The 14,047-nt window shown below is 37.6% G+C and overlaps 1 protein-coding gene across 1 annotated transcript in view; it reads right to left on the bottom strand.

The window, feature by feature from the left end:
• TRPS1 (transcriptional repressor GATA binding 1) overlaps positions 1-13,730 on the bottom strand; it is a 189,972-nt gene extending 176,242 nt beyond the window's left edge. The window contains exon 1 of the mRNA XM_090283432.1: positions 12,798-13,730. Within this exon, the coding sequence (XP_090139558.1) occupies positions 12,798-13,724 (927 nt within the window). The 5' untranslated portion in view covers positions 13,725-13,730. The remainder of the gene's footprint in view (positions 1-12,797) is intronic.
• Positions 13,731-14,047: the final 317 nt, after the last annotated feature.

Genomic DNA, 14,047 nt, shown 5'->3' with positions numbered 1-14,047 from the left:
GTGGGACTTCTTCTGACAAAGCTAAGTATTGCTGTCAAAACCAGAGGCAGTTACTTGGAGATTACTCAATGCAGAAGTTCTCCAAGGAAATCCTCGGTTCAGTTTCCCCAGTAATGAGACTGCAGGCAGAGATGAAGTTTATTCTGAGGGTAAAGTCACGAGGCTGACATGACCACACAAAATGGCTTATAATTAAAGCCTGTGTGTGAACTATAAGATTAAAAACAAAATGAATGCAGTGGGCTTCATGTCTTGGTGAAGGAGGACCAATGCAAAGGTCTAAAATGTTTCTCAATATAGGACAAATGAAAAGAAGAAAAAGGTAGCAGGGCCTTAGTGGATTAAGGCTCTGTCTCAGAGCAAAGGCCCAGCCCCTTCCGGAGAGTGGGTCATGGGATGTTCAAAAGCCAAAATACAAATTATTGTACCATAAAAAACACCACAACTCTGCTTCTACCAGAAATTATAAAATTGCATACTATCAAGGCAATGAAGGCCTTCCAAGGGCACTTTATATAAAATCCTCCCTCCCTCCCTCAGTATGTACCTCAATGGGCAGCTTCACTGAGCAACCAAAATGTCTGGTCCAAAATAGAGTCTTGGACTGAAATGCTCCAAGGAGGGAGAAATTGTTTCTTCCCACTATCAGAGAATTTTTGAAAACTTCAGCAACCAGATGCCATAGATAAAACACGTGGCATAATCACATTCTGCCTTCCCCAACAGCTGCTCAAAAATGACATGTGTGATCACTGCTCATATCCAAATCACTCCATGAGAAAAGTCTCAGGCATCTTAAAATCATGTAAAAGGTTTCACTTAATAAGCAAACAATATTCCTTTAGCACACTGAGAGATATGTTTGTGCCTCCACTACACAGGACTGAGACTGAAGTCCATTCTTCCACTCAGAGAGAGCTGGGACCTAGATCCTATGCCTTTACCTCTCTGAGCAAAGCTTCTCAATTGGGGTGACCTCTGAATTGATTGCTAGTATTACAGTTCTCGGAGACGTGCATGAACACACACAACAGCTCAACATTTACTGCTGTACGTCGAGGCAATGGTTTATGAAGGTCTCCCCCAGCCTTCAAACGAAGGATGGCAATGTTTCACTTTTGACAAATGCCACCATGGCAAGCACACAGATTTCAGCCTGTCAATGGCAGAGCATCATCTAGCTAGAAGGAGAAGAATGAGGCTCCCTCCCAGGCGGCACCCACCAGTCCGCGGTATGAGAGACGTCAGGGCCAGACCAGATGAGGAGACAGTCTATTCATCACCGTAACCTAGCGCTTTGGTGACTAAAGCAACTAAGGTTCACACTGAAACGGAATGCTTACTACACTGCAACATCCTTCCACCCATTCCTTGATTCACTGGAGGTGAGGAGAAACCTTTCTTCAAAAACAAAGCATGTGAATGAGGTGCCATCAACTTAGGTACTTTGTTCCTAGCCTTTAACCTGAATCAAAAAGAGGCAAATTCAGAGATACCCCATTCTCCTCTAATGTAGATCCAGAAAGCTAGAGTACAAAATCTAGAAATGAAATTTGCTTATTTTAGCTACCACATTGCTTCAGAGTTGCTGAGCTTCTTAATACAAAATGTTTTTAACTTCTGATTGCAGAACAGGGATTTCTGAAAAACCATGACAATATTACTATGTCTTTGATTTTGCAATTTCCAAGTCTCATGTTCCGTGTCCACACAGAAAGGGATGAACAGAGAGCGCACATAATGTTAAGAAATCCCCAAAATATGCTTGTTCGAGTGAAATTTAAGTTACTACTAAGCATCACAACATTCTTTGCAATATTTGTTGGATAAAAACTTTAAGAATCAGAAAATTCAGGCAAAGAATGACTATCAGGTATAAAGTCCATGAAAGAAAGGCCATTTGGCCATTTAGTTAAAAAAAAAAAAAAATCTGCCAGTAAGGCAGCTTGGTTTAGGATAATCTAAGATACTACGATATCTACATTAAATCTTTTCAGTCGGTGGTATCTATGTGTCTAAAAGCTATGTTTTTACTGAGGGAAAATCAGCCAACTCAATTATTGAGGGTGTTTTTAATGGTTATATGTTTTATGCTGAAGAGGCTACTGACCATTCTTTCCAAACCACCCAAGCAAACAAATAAAAACACAAGAATCTTATTTGATGGCAAGAACACTACTGACACTTCTAGAGGTTATTGATTTGCCTTCTTCATAAATAGTAGTGAATAATACTACTATTTGTATCATTAAAAGCTAATGTAATATTAGAGTTACAGACTACATATTTTAAAGCCAACTTTGGAAAACACAATTATTCAGTGTTCTGTTCTTTTTCTCTTAAAAAAAGATCTAAAGGCTATTCTATGGCCATTTTTACACTTTCTCTGTAAGAGTTGTACACTTAGGTCATGGTGAAATATAACTGATACACATCATTTAAATGCCCTTCTAAAATAAAACATAGTTTATTATTTTAGGAGAGCATACCAAGACTATGGGCCATCTTCATTTTATTGTCATGACTCACAAATGTCAGTTTAAAGCAATGCTTTTCTAGGTTAAACACCAATATACAGCAAGGACAAATATACAGCTATGCAGGATAAATGTGTGCTGTAAGAGTTTAGTGAATGTTATTGCCAGGAAACAGTGCCTACACATTCAAAGAATTATCTCAGCCCTGAACAGTGTGGCTCAGCTGGTTGGGCATTATTCCTCAAAGGGAAAGGTTGCTGGTTCGATTCCAGTCAGGGCATGTGCCTGGATTGTGGGTTCAATCCCAGGCTGGGCACATGTGAGAGGCAACCAATCAATGTTTCTTTCTCACATCAATATTTCTCTCCTGCCCTTTCACCCTCCCTTCCCTCCTCTCTAAAAACAAATAAATAAAATCTTTAAAAAATGATCTCAAACTTTTCCAATGGTTAAACATAGGAAGTAGAAAAACCTTATCATTCCTTAGCTATGACTATACTGAAAAAGAGATCACAAGCAGAATAAAGATTTTAAGTTTCAATCTTCCTTCTTTTGCTAACCAGAACTTCAATTATAACCCATTAATTCAGTAGTCCCTTAGCCACACTTTAAAATTTTTATTAAACTATAAATTCTGTTTGGACCAAGCATTACAACTACTCAGTCATCCAATCAGTAGCTAAGTAGCTACCGAGTGTTTCACTTACACCCTCTCTTTGATAAATATCAGGTTGCAACAGTTAACAAGCTAGAACACATCTCTACCTTTAAATTACTTATATTTAAAGATCAAATTTTGTAGATAAAATCCTTATTAATTTACATTTATCTTTACTTGCATTTGTTTGCGCCCAAAGGAAGTTCTATAAATTCAATTCTATGGGAAGATACATTATTTAATCTCCTGGCACCTTAGTGTCCTCATCTTCATAGATATAACTAATATTGTACACCTTGCCAGTTATCATTAGGGTTATTGTGAGGGTCATGTGAGTACATATATGTGAAAGGGATTTGCAAACTCTTAGGTCAGAGTTGTCCACCAGAACTTGCTGAGATGATATAAATGTTCTGTAGTCTACCATGTCCGGGGTAGCCTCCAGCAACTAATGAACTGATTTTTAAATGTAAGTAGTTTTATGTAATTTTTATTAATTTCATTTTAATTAACTGCAATTTAAATAGCCACATGTGCCTAGTGACCACCCTTAGTAGACAGCACACTCTACAGTTCTAGTTACATAAACAGAATTATTATTGAATAAAATAAGCTAATTAAGTTCATCCTGCTAGTGGGAAGAAAAGACTGAACAGAAGGGAAGTGCTGAAGTCAATCAGTGACAACAGTCATAAGCTTGTCACTCCTAGTATTCTTAGCTGTAAATGAGAAAGTTATAGTCTGTGTTACTAAGCTCATACTTCTGTCTATATTCCTTCTTGGACAGAAGGAATGGTGTTCTCTTTTATCTTCGTAAGCAGGGGCTCAATATATTCTGGTTGAAGGAATGAACTCATTATGGGGAATGTGAGCACACAGAAATTTCTCACTAAGGCCCCTGAGCTACCTGGGAAAGCCATAGTAATTCATGGCCCCATTATTACTGACTCAACCTGACACATGTGGGCTGCTTCAAAAAACAGAACAAAATCCATCTTTCACCACAAAAAAAATGACTATGAAGCCATTCACTTGTGAATATAGAAACACCCAACCTACCTGATAAGGCATGAAAAAGAACAGATTTTGAATCATTTTTCACTGATGATGTACATGATGGTTTTTATTCTATTTTAACCTGAGGTTTTTAAAAACTATTCCTTCCATGTGGTATGTTCCATGGCTTGCATTTATAATTCATATACACGTCTTTCCACAAAAATGTTTCAGTATAGAAGTTAAAATATAAATGCTTGGATTTTCTCAAGGTCTTTAACCTCAATTGACCTCCTTCCTCCTAACAAAATGGAACAAAATAGTAAGAAAATATCTAAAAGAATATGTCACAGAAAAGATTGTTTAAAAGCCTCAGAACCTTACCATGACACTTAGGCACATGTACTTACATTCAATGGAACAAAAAGAGTTGTTTAACTAAACACAAACTCTTTCTCAGATGTGGTTATTTTCAAGTACCATAATTGATAGCAACAGAGACAATTAGGAGGGTACTCATTTAAGACGGCTTGAGGTTATGGGCTGATCATCAGAAAAGGTAAAACCTTCACAATACAAAGATATGGTGTTAAAAAAATCAGTTCAAATACTGAAGGTACAAATAACGTGAAGAAATCTCAAGGGCCAATCTTGACTGAAAATAACTATTGTCACAATTAATGCGCTAATCTCCGTAGGGAATGTCTCTGTGTAGTACTGTGTTTCAAAAAAATACTGGAGCATATAATACGCCGTAATGATATACCTTGATGGGGACTTAAAAAAGTTCAATGACAAGTCTAATTAGATGTCAATCATCAGTGTCATGCCATCACAGCCTATTCCTTGTGTCACTGGAATAACTGGAATAAACACCCTTCTCATTTGGTTTTTTTAAGAGCTGACAATTTCTTTTTTTGGCTAGAGGAGGAACCAAAACTTAAATTGGTCTAAGGGGCAAATTTAAAGGTAAAGTACTGTGTATTCTTAATTATGCACATTTTTATCATCAGCTTTTTGGAACACAGTAACACATAGCCAAGCCCCAACCTGGTTTCCCATTTGACTAAGTGTAATATTGAACTAATCTTCTATGGTTATTTGGTATTTGGGCTGATAGAATACCAATAAACCTTAAAGTCAGTCAATAATTTGGAAGACGGTCTTTTGGGTGGAAAGTGCAAAACAAGGCAGAAAATGCAGTGCAAGTGGATTATAAAGCTATGCATTCTCCCTGCACTGGCTCATAAGGGAGGTAAATAAAAATTGTTTTCATGCTCTAAAGAGTGTCTTTATGGGGAAAACACAGTCAAATCACTGTGGAGCAGCCCGCCTCCAGGTGTAGGGGCTTTGGAGCACCCTTACTATGCCACGCACTAGGGATACACACAGAAGTAACATGGCCCCAAACTCCTGATGTCTGTGATGTAGTGCAGAAAGCTCCGACACCAATCAACGTTGACAACCGTGGAATCTAAACTTCTGCTGAGAGGACGTACCGAGTTCCATGACACCACAGAGAAAAAGACCTAACCTACATGGACAGGTCAGCAAAGATTTTTGTAAGGAGGTGACAACCCAACTGTGGACAGATGAGTTGGCATTTGAGATGAGTCTCAGAGGCAGTGGTCATGGAGAAAGACTCTTCCAATACAGGAAACAAAATGAATAAAACAGAAAAGAGGGTTGAAACAATGGAAGTCTCTCTCAGGAAGTGTGGAGGGAGATGCGGGTGGGGGGGTTGGTGAGAGAGAATGTGGAAAAGTAATGTCTTAGCAGAAAGCCTGTATCTGATTATTCAGCTTTAACTAAAATAATAAGCTTTTTATACAAAGTAGTCCTACATTTCCTACAAAATGTAGGAAGATTGATCTATAAGTAGAATACTTAAAAAGTAATGGAAGGAAGGGAGAGAAGAAAGAGGGAAGAAAGAAAATACAGAAAAGGAGGGAGAAATAGAACAGAAGGGAAAAGAAATGAAGGGAAAAGAGAGAAGGAGGAGGCAGGCAGGGAAAATGGAGAAGAGAACAGAAGATAAGGGAAAAGGGAACAGAAGGGGAAAAAATAGAAAATAAATAAGGAGCCACTAAGAATGTACTAAGTAAACCTGAAGGGCAATGGCAGTAAAAGAATAAAGAAGGGAAGGTTGAGACAAACCAATCAATTGTCTGGGGAAAGATGATACGTGTCAGAAGGAAATCCAAGGTAACTGACATTTCCAGTGAGACTGACTTGAAAATGGAAGAAAAGAACAAACAATGTTTTTTTTTTTTAAGTTGTTTCAGGGAGGGGACTAACAACTTTAGTTTTACACATGTTAACTTTGAGGTGCCCATGGAAGATCAAGGTGTAGCTACCTATCAGCTGGAAAAACAGGTCTTTGAACAAACCACTGTTGATTGTAAGATTCCAAATATGTTATGGGACTCATGAAAGACTTCAGGTGTTTTTTAATCCCACATTAACAGGTCATCTAAATATTCAAGGAGAACAGCAGCTAAGCAAGTAAACTATTCCTGAATTCTCCAGCCCCTCACTGTAGTCCATACTTCCTCACACTCCAAATCCAGTGAAATACTACAGATCCAAGTATGATCAGGGTATGCGATACATTCCAATTAGACACTCTAAAGTATTCTGATTTTTTTTTTTTTTTTGCTGCCTCCACACCCACCATTGTACTCACTCATAATAAAAAGTTAAATTTTAATTACACAGCCTTGGAGAACATTAATGGGAGCTGAGTGCATCTCCTTACCATGTAATCTTCATAGAAAATCCAACCTAGATTCTGTCTAGTAACGAAAAGAAAATACAACTCTAAGACCACATATGAAATCATAAAGTCTTTAAACTAAGTCCTCCAAATGAGAGGAATATAAACTAAATCAAATACATGGATGAGATGTCCCTGAATTTGGGGATAAGACATCACATTGCCCTTGATCGACTAGGTCAGAATTTGGCCCTTACTCACCCTTATCAAAACTAGCTTCTGGAGCAAAAGTACCAATGAAAATGAATCACAGTAATTTTTAAAAATGTGTATCAGAAAAAATTAATTTTCTTTCCAAAGATTTCAATTATAGGCCTAACAAGTTCAAAAAGGCAGCATTACAGCATATCACTTAGGTCCCCAAATTCAATGTGACTCACACATTGTAGGCATCACAGCCCTGATGTAGCAGCTTATATGCCCTCCCTTACCTGCAGCTGGCCCATCTGCCATTGTGATTTTAGTTGCAATAAACTCAGTTTTATATTTGGGAAGGCAATATATCATAACCATTATATAGACAGAGCCCTGTATCCTATCTACCCTGGTTTATATCCCATTTACCCAACTTCCACAACTCTGGGGTGTTGAGCCAGGTCACGTTAATTCCTCTATGCCTGATTCCTCATGTTTTTAAAATGGACATAATGCTTGTGTCAACTTCAAGGGTATTCTATGAAGATGAATTAATTAATACATCTAAAGAGCTGAGAGCTACATATGCACATATGAAGCCTTTAATAAATGTTAGTTATTAGAAGTGAATCCAAAATTAAAGGAAAAAAAACAGAAAATATGTGCCATTTTGATTATGTAAGCTAAGAGATGAAAGAAGCATAGCTCAAATGAAAATAATACAAAAAATTAATTTTACATTTGACTTCCAATTAAAATTAAAACAAAGGTCTGATATTCTGAAAATGCATAACACTGAACTTCAAACTTTAAAATCATAGGGTGAAGAATTCAAGAGGTGTATGGTCTAATAATTCTTAGAAAGAGACTCCATAAAGGAAATTGAAAAATGAGAAGGGATTACTCTTTTTCTCTAACTTTCCTGGGGTAAACACACTACTAAACGTTTCTGTATATCCAAAGCTGAATGTTTACTGTAATTACAATGACCCAAGAAACAAAAAGCACTGAATAATCTGTTGACTCGATATGGTTAGCAGAACAGGCCATTAGAGAATAAAAACTGTGTTAAGAGTTAAATAACAAATTTGATTGCATGCACTGATAACCATTTCTTCTTCTAAACATTCTTCCTAGAGAGAAATACTACCTACATTCAAGAAAGTGATACATGGCCTTTAAATGACAACAAAATAAACCAAAGATGACAAAGGAATTGACATATATCTTACTAACCCTGAAGTGACAAAGCCAAGTGGAGATTTGGCCATCACGCAGGTACAGGGATAAGATAAGTGAAGAAGGTCTAACTACCCCACTCCACCTGGGTGGCTACATTATCCAGCTCAGCCATCTCCACAATAAGCTGGTAAATGCCAGAACTTTGCTTTGTTTTATGGCATTAGGGTGAGCATATGGTTGATTTTGCACACTTTATTACTTGTTAAAGAGACACAGTCCTGAATATAAGTATGGGTCACATGCCAGACATTTGGTATTCTATAGACAGTCTGAAGTAATTAAAGTCTCATTCACCAGTTGTTCTGAGGTTCAATTGTCCTGACTCAGAAAAACAAAGAAACAGAACCTGCTAAGATCTACAACTTCCCTCCTACTCCAGATCAAAGGAAGCTGCATGGCAAAAAATAAATATTTGGAAATAAAATTCAAGAAAAGTCAAAATAGACCAAAATGAGATTAATGTTCTCTGATTTTTTTTCCCCCAGACCACACTGTAACCCCCTGTTCCAATGAATGTACTGGCATACGTTAAAGGTCTCTAAAGCTCAGATTTAAATATGTTAAAAATACAAATACAAAAGATGACTTCCTATCTCTAAAATCTGTTCTTCCTGCTTCTAACATGACATATTGTGCAACTCTGATAAAAATATTTACAGAAGAGAAATGTAGTGCTCCCAGATCAAACACAAGACAGTCACTGGTAAGTTCACAGGGACATTCTTCGGTGAACCTTAGTATTTCATTAAGGGCCAAAACGAATTTAATAGCTAGAATCTGATAGCTACCTTCTTGGAGTCCTGAATAATGCAAAACAACCGAAAGGGTTTAGTAATAGGAAAGGGCAACAAATACATCATAAGCATTTATAAACTTGGGAAAACTAAAACACTTTCCCGTGGGAAGCACAACTTGACAGGCCCCCGACTTTTATAACCTGGTCTGAAGGCTAAGAGTCCCCCATAAAGATGACACACACACCCTAATGCACAACACATTAAGCCCTAATGAAACAGCCCAGTCGCTGTTTAACAGCGCAGGCCTCCCCATTCAGCGATGGTTTAAATATAAGCATAATAAAACAGATTAAAAAGAAAGAAGCTGTAATTACTTTTTGAAGAACTCCATCTCTTGTCCTATTATTGGTCCCTATGTGAGCCTCAAAGGTTGAATGTAGGTGCTCAAAATTACACCAGGGGCTTACCAATCATACCACATCCATTATTTTTAAATATTTCAGCATAACGATTGATAACAGGTAGGGAATATTTAGAAATCGAGACAATGACATCCAGGTCAAGGCAATTAGCTCTAAACTAGGAAACATATTTGCATTATCACTCTTCACTATTATATCTTTTCTCACTTTTCTTGGTAAAGAATCCACGTCTCTTCTGATTTCAGGGCTGGGCACACACCTCAAGGTGCTGTGGGGGGATTCGATTTCAACAGGCTCAAGAAAAGACTAGCCTGGTTTTATGGTGGCCCTTTAAAGTGAATCCCATTATCCAGCTGGGCCTCTATCTACTGTTCAGTACAAAGCAACATTGTTATTTGACACTATTTTTACAAATTTGTAGTTCTTTGACTTCATTTTTGCAATAAAATGTATGCAGAAGCAAATCTTGTCAGTACAAATATGTCTCAACTTCAGTTACCTCCCCACCCAAATATACGTCAAATAATCTGAACTTGAAACTGAAAATCTGTTTAAATTATTTCTTTTTCCCAACTGTCTTTTCCATGTTTGCACTCAAGCCGAATTATTTAAAACCATCCATGTCAAACCAAAATATAGATCAAAGCCGGAGTTCTTAAGTCCTGTACTCTGGCTCTTGTTCCTTTTTTCTTTGCCTGAAATGTCGTAAATCTATCGTTAACCACCAACTGCCCTGAATGTTAAAAAAAAAAAAGCCAATTTAATTGAAAAAGTTTAATGAATTGCTCATTTATCCCTTCAATTAGCTTAAATTACAGACAGATAGAAATCATTCTTAGAATTGAGTGATTTTTTTCCTGTGATACTCATATTGATCAGCATCTTTTTATCAGAACACACACGTGCCATTAACTTCCCATAAATTTCTGACAAAACTGCATTAAAGAAATTCTACACTCAGCATTTCCTCTTCCACAGCTTTTAGTCTCCATACGTTCAAGTGCCAAGGAAAGAACCCTGTCTCCAACAGCATTTCAGCAACACGGACGTGTGGGGAAAACGGGGTAGTTTCAGACGTGCCTTCGTTTGGTTTAGGCCCATAGGGAAGCTGTTCAATATTTATTTTAGCATAAAAAAATTAATAAGTCACTTATCTTCAGTCAAGTTTTTGCATCAACATCTGGTATGTATGTGCAACATATTCAAGATTAGCATTTGGCCTACAAGTGTAGTTAGTGTTCTCTTCCTACACTGATGAAAGTTAACTCTCTTTAGACTTGTTTGTAAATCTAATTTTTTGAAATAATCACCCACTTTTCCCACAGATTGCTGTTTTTCTATGTTCAGCCATATTATTTCTCTTTGGAAAAAATAAAGGGGGGGAGGATCTTAACAAGAGTACCCTCCTGCACGCTCTTTCCGGCCACTCTCTCTGTCTCCTTTCTTGCGTGCTCTGAGGCACGGACTTGGGAGACGGCACAGTCTAGGAAGGATCAGCTGCTTTATTTCTGGTTCTATTAGTTCAAACTCAGATAGCTCACACATCTGTTTTCTTTCCAAGATCACTGCCCAGGAAAAGTGTCCAGCTCGTTCTACCCAAACATAAACTTTCCTATAAATAACTGAGAACCTAACAAATAACTGTTTGGGGGAAATGGAAGTGTGTTTAAAAAAAAAAATCTGAATTCTTCCAGACTATAGGCCTTAGTAATCTTCGTGTTAGAGTCTTCCTGACAGCCCAGATCAGCTTCCCTCAGAAGTCGTCCCCAGAGTGAACAAACTGAAACTCCGGCCGGAAATCCAGGTATTAACGTCGTATTACTTGCTAATTATAAAATGCCATTTCACATACTGACATGATTCACTTCTAACCCTTTTATCTAAAACACGTATTTGCTTTCGAATCCTAGTTTGACAGCAGAGTGAACCTGACGTAAGACAGTGGAATGATCTTAATGAGACTACCGTTCAGAGAAGGGCGCTTTCACGCATAATAACGATGTTGACTTAATTTGTTGCTCCACAGAAATAATTCTATTTGTGGAAATTCACCAAGTAAGATGGAATTTTTAAGAGAGCTTTACGAAGATTAGATTGGCTTTTTAAGGGTTCTTTATGTCTCCTTGAAAATGGTAGGATTGCCATTCTGACATTTTTAAAGGAGTTGGAAATTTCTCTTCTGATTCTTATGTTCACCATCTCTTATTTATAACCCCTTTGCCTGCTTTTCTTAACTGGCACTAGGCCAACAGACAGGTCTAGATCAAATTGCACTGTAGCTATTGAGGTGATAAAAATGACTGATATTTTAAGAAATTTAAGAAGTCAATTAAGATGTGAGGTGATTTCATTCTTTGATATTTCTTCTAATCACTCTTAAAGAAGGTTAGTATTAAACCTAATGTTTTGAAACTTCCTGGCCTAATAACACAATAAAAAATCTACACACTGTAAGAGAAACTCATACACTTTCTCAAATTGACCATGAGTTTCAGCTATGCTTAAAATTGCTAAAATAAAATGAATTCATTTCTTCAGAGTCAGTTCTGAAGTTCATTGTATTTGAAATGGTAATTTTTTTTCATTTCACATACACCATAAACTAGGTGCAGAAGAGTAAATCAAAAAGGTATGCCACGTTTAATAAAAGCAGAAATCTAAATTACTACTCAATGCTTTCATAAATTACTATTTTCCTTAACTTCAGAAAGAAATGCTTTATTGGACCGTACTAAGGTAATCCTGGTATCCCTAGTACTTACAATCACTTTGACTTCTTTTTAATGAATGTAATATTTTATTTCCAAATTTTCATTTGCAACGATGTTGCTTTTTCAGGAATCCATCTCCGCATCTGTCAACACGACCTAAGTCTAGTGCAATTTGATGCTGGGCTGAGTATAAAATCAAATCCTACTCCAAGATACAAGAAAGACCCTCACAGAAGGAAAGACTACAACAAAAGACTTAAAATCTATAACTAGAAAAAAAACAAAACACACATGAATTACTATCATGTAGAAACATAAAGATTAGTGTCATTTGGGGGAGACTGGAAAAAAAAGTCAAATTCCCATGAAGTATGTCCAGAAATCTGAAGCCTAGCTAATTCCATGAAAATACTTTTCCCAACATAATGGAAATATTGGGATTAATTTCCATGAGGAGAAACGAAAGACAATGCTGAATGCACGTTTGGATGGAGTAGCTAAAGAAGTGCGGTGATCTTTTCTGCTGGGTCTAGCAAGTTACCGCTTTGGTAACGGCAGCTTGATTTTAACATGCATATCAGAGCTCACATTTCATTACTAATAACTTTCTGTGTACACAGAGATCACAATACAGAGCACAAACCTGTACATCATAGGTCCCATTTAATAAAACGGGCCTTGAAGAATTGATGTCCTGCAGCACACCAGAAAGCACGGAGCGGTTGACCTTCTGGAAGTCTTTGGAATGGCTGAACTGCACCATGTTATGAAGGGCTAAGATTTTGCTGTCCAGCTCAGCATCCTGCCTGGTGCGGTTATGCAGTCCTAAGTGATACTTTCGGAAGTGCTTAATCAGATCTGTGGGGTCATTGCCATAGTAGCCATATCCACAGATATTGCATTTAAAGTCCTGAAGCTCTGGAGACAGAGGTGCCGGGTCTGGGTTGTCATTTACCAGTAAGTCAGTTTTGGATTTATTCAGTCTCACACCCCCATCTGAAGGCACTTGTGGGTTTTTTGAGGCCACTGAAACTGGGCTTGAGCCTTGACAATTGGCTTGACCATTCTGCACTTGCCCTGTTTCCTCGGTAGCCTTTGGTGACATCTTGTGATCTTCCTTTGTCTCCAATGAGTCCCCTGATGGGGTGCAGGCCATATCTTGAGGATCATCTGCCTCTACTCTTTGAGGAGACTTCAAGGGCTCACAGACTCCCCCAGCAGCTGGAGATGAGAAAGCCAACATATTTCTATCTGTCACCTCGTCCTGTGGGTAGGAGGGAAGGTTTCCTCCCTTAGTGGGGCTTTCATAATGGAAGCCAGGCTTCTCACTCAGGACTGCACTTTTTAAGTCCTTCTTACTGCTAGAAGATGGGTCTTGGACATGCAGGCTATGTTCCTCCTGATCGTTCAGTTCTGCAGCATCACTCTGATCCGTATTTTCTGACATCTGATCTGCAGAAAATTCTTTGTTCTTTCCAGATACCTTGCTTTCTGTACCTATAGGCTCCAGGGTCTGGCCCTCGCCTTCACTAGCAACGTTTCTCAGAGGGGGGTTCTTTTTCCGGACCATATCTGTAAAAATAGAAGGAAAAGAAAGATACAGGATTATTTAAAGATTGCAGACATGTAATCTAATCTAGCACATTTTACTTAATTCTATTCAAGGCCTTTTAAGGTGCAAAATAAAAAACTTCCTCTAGGAAACAAAGTCAGTTTTAAAAGTAGCAAAAAAATTGAGACTAAAGCCAACAATTTACATTTAGAATATTTTTGTCATAGAATGGTTAATTTAAAGTGGTTTTATGAATACTAAAGGAATAATTATTACTAGATTTATCCTTCCTATTAGTTATTTTTGCCTGCCAATTATATATTTTTCTCAATATCTTAAAC

Source organism: Furipterus horrens, unplaced genomic scaffold (genome assembly GCF_987537825.1).
Source record: "Furipterus horrens unplaced genomic scaffold, mFurHor1.1.pri manual_scaffold_7, whole genome shotgun sequence".
In the NCBI taxonomy this organism is placed as follows: Eukaryota; Metazoa; Chordata; class Mammalia; order Chiroptera; family Furipteridae; genus Furipterus; species Furipterus horrens.
Note: the sequence above shows the minus strand (reverse complement) of the source record. Positions and strands in the feature narration are given on the sequence as shown.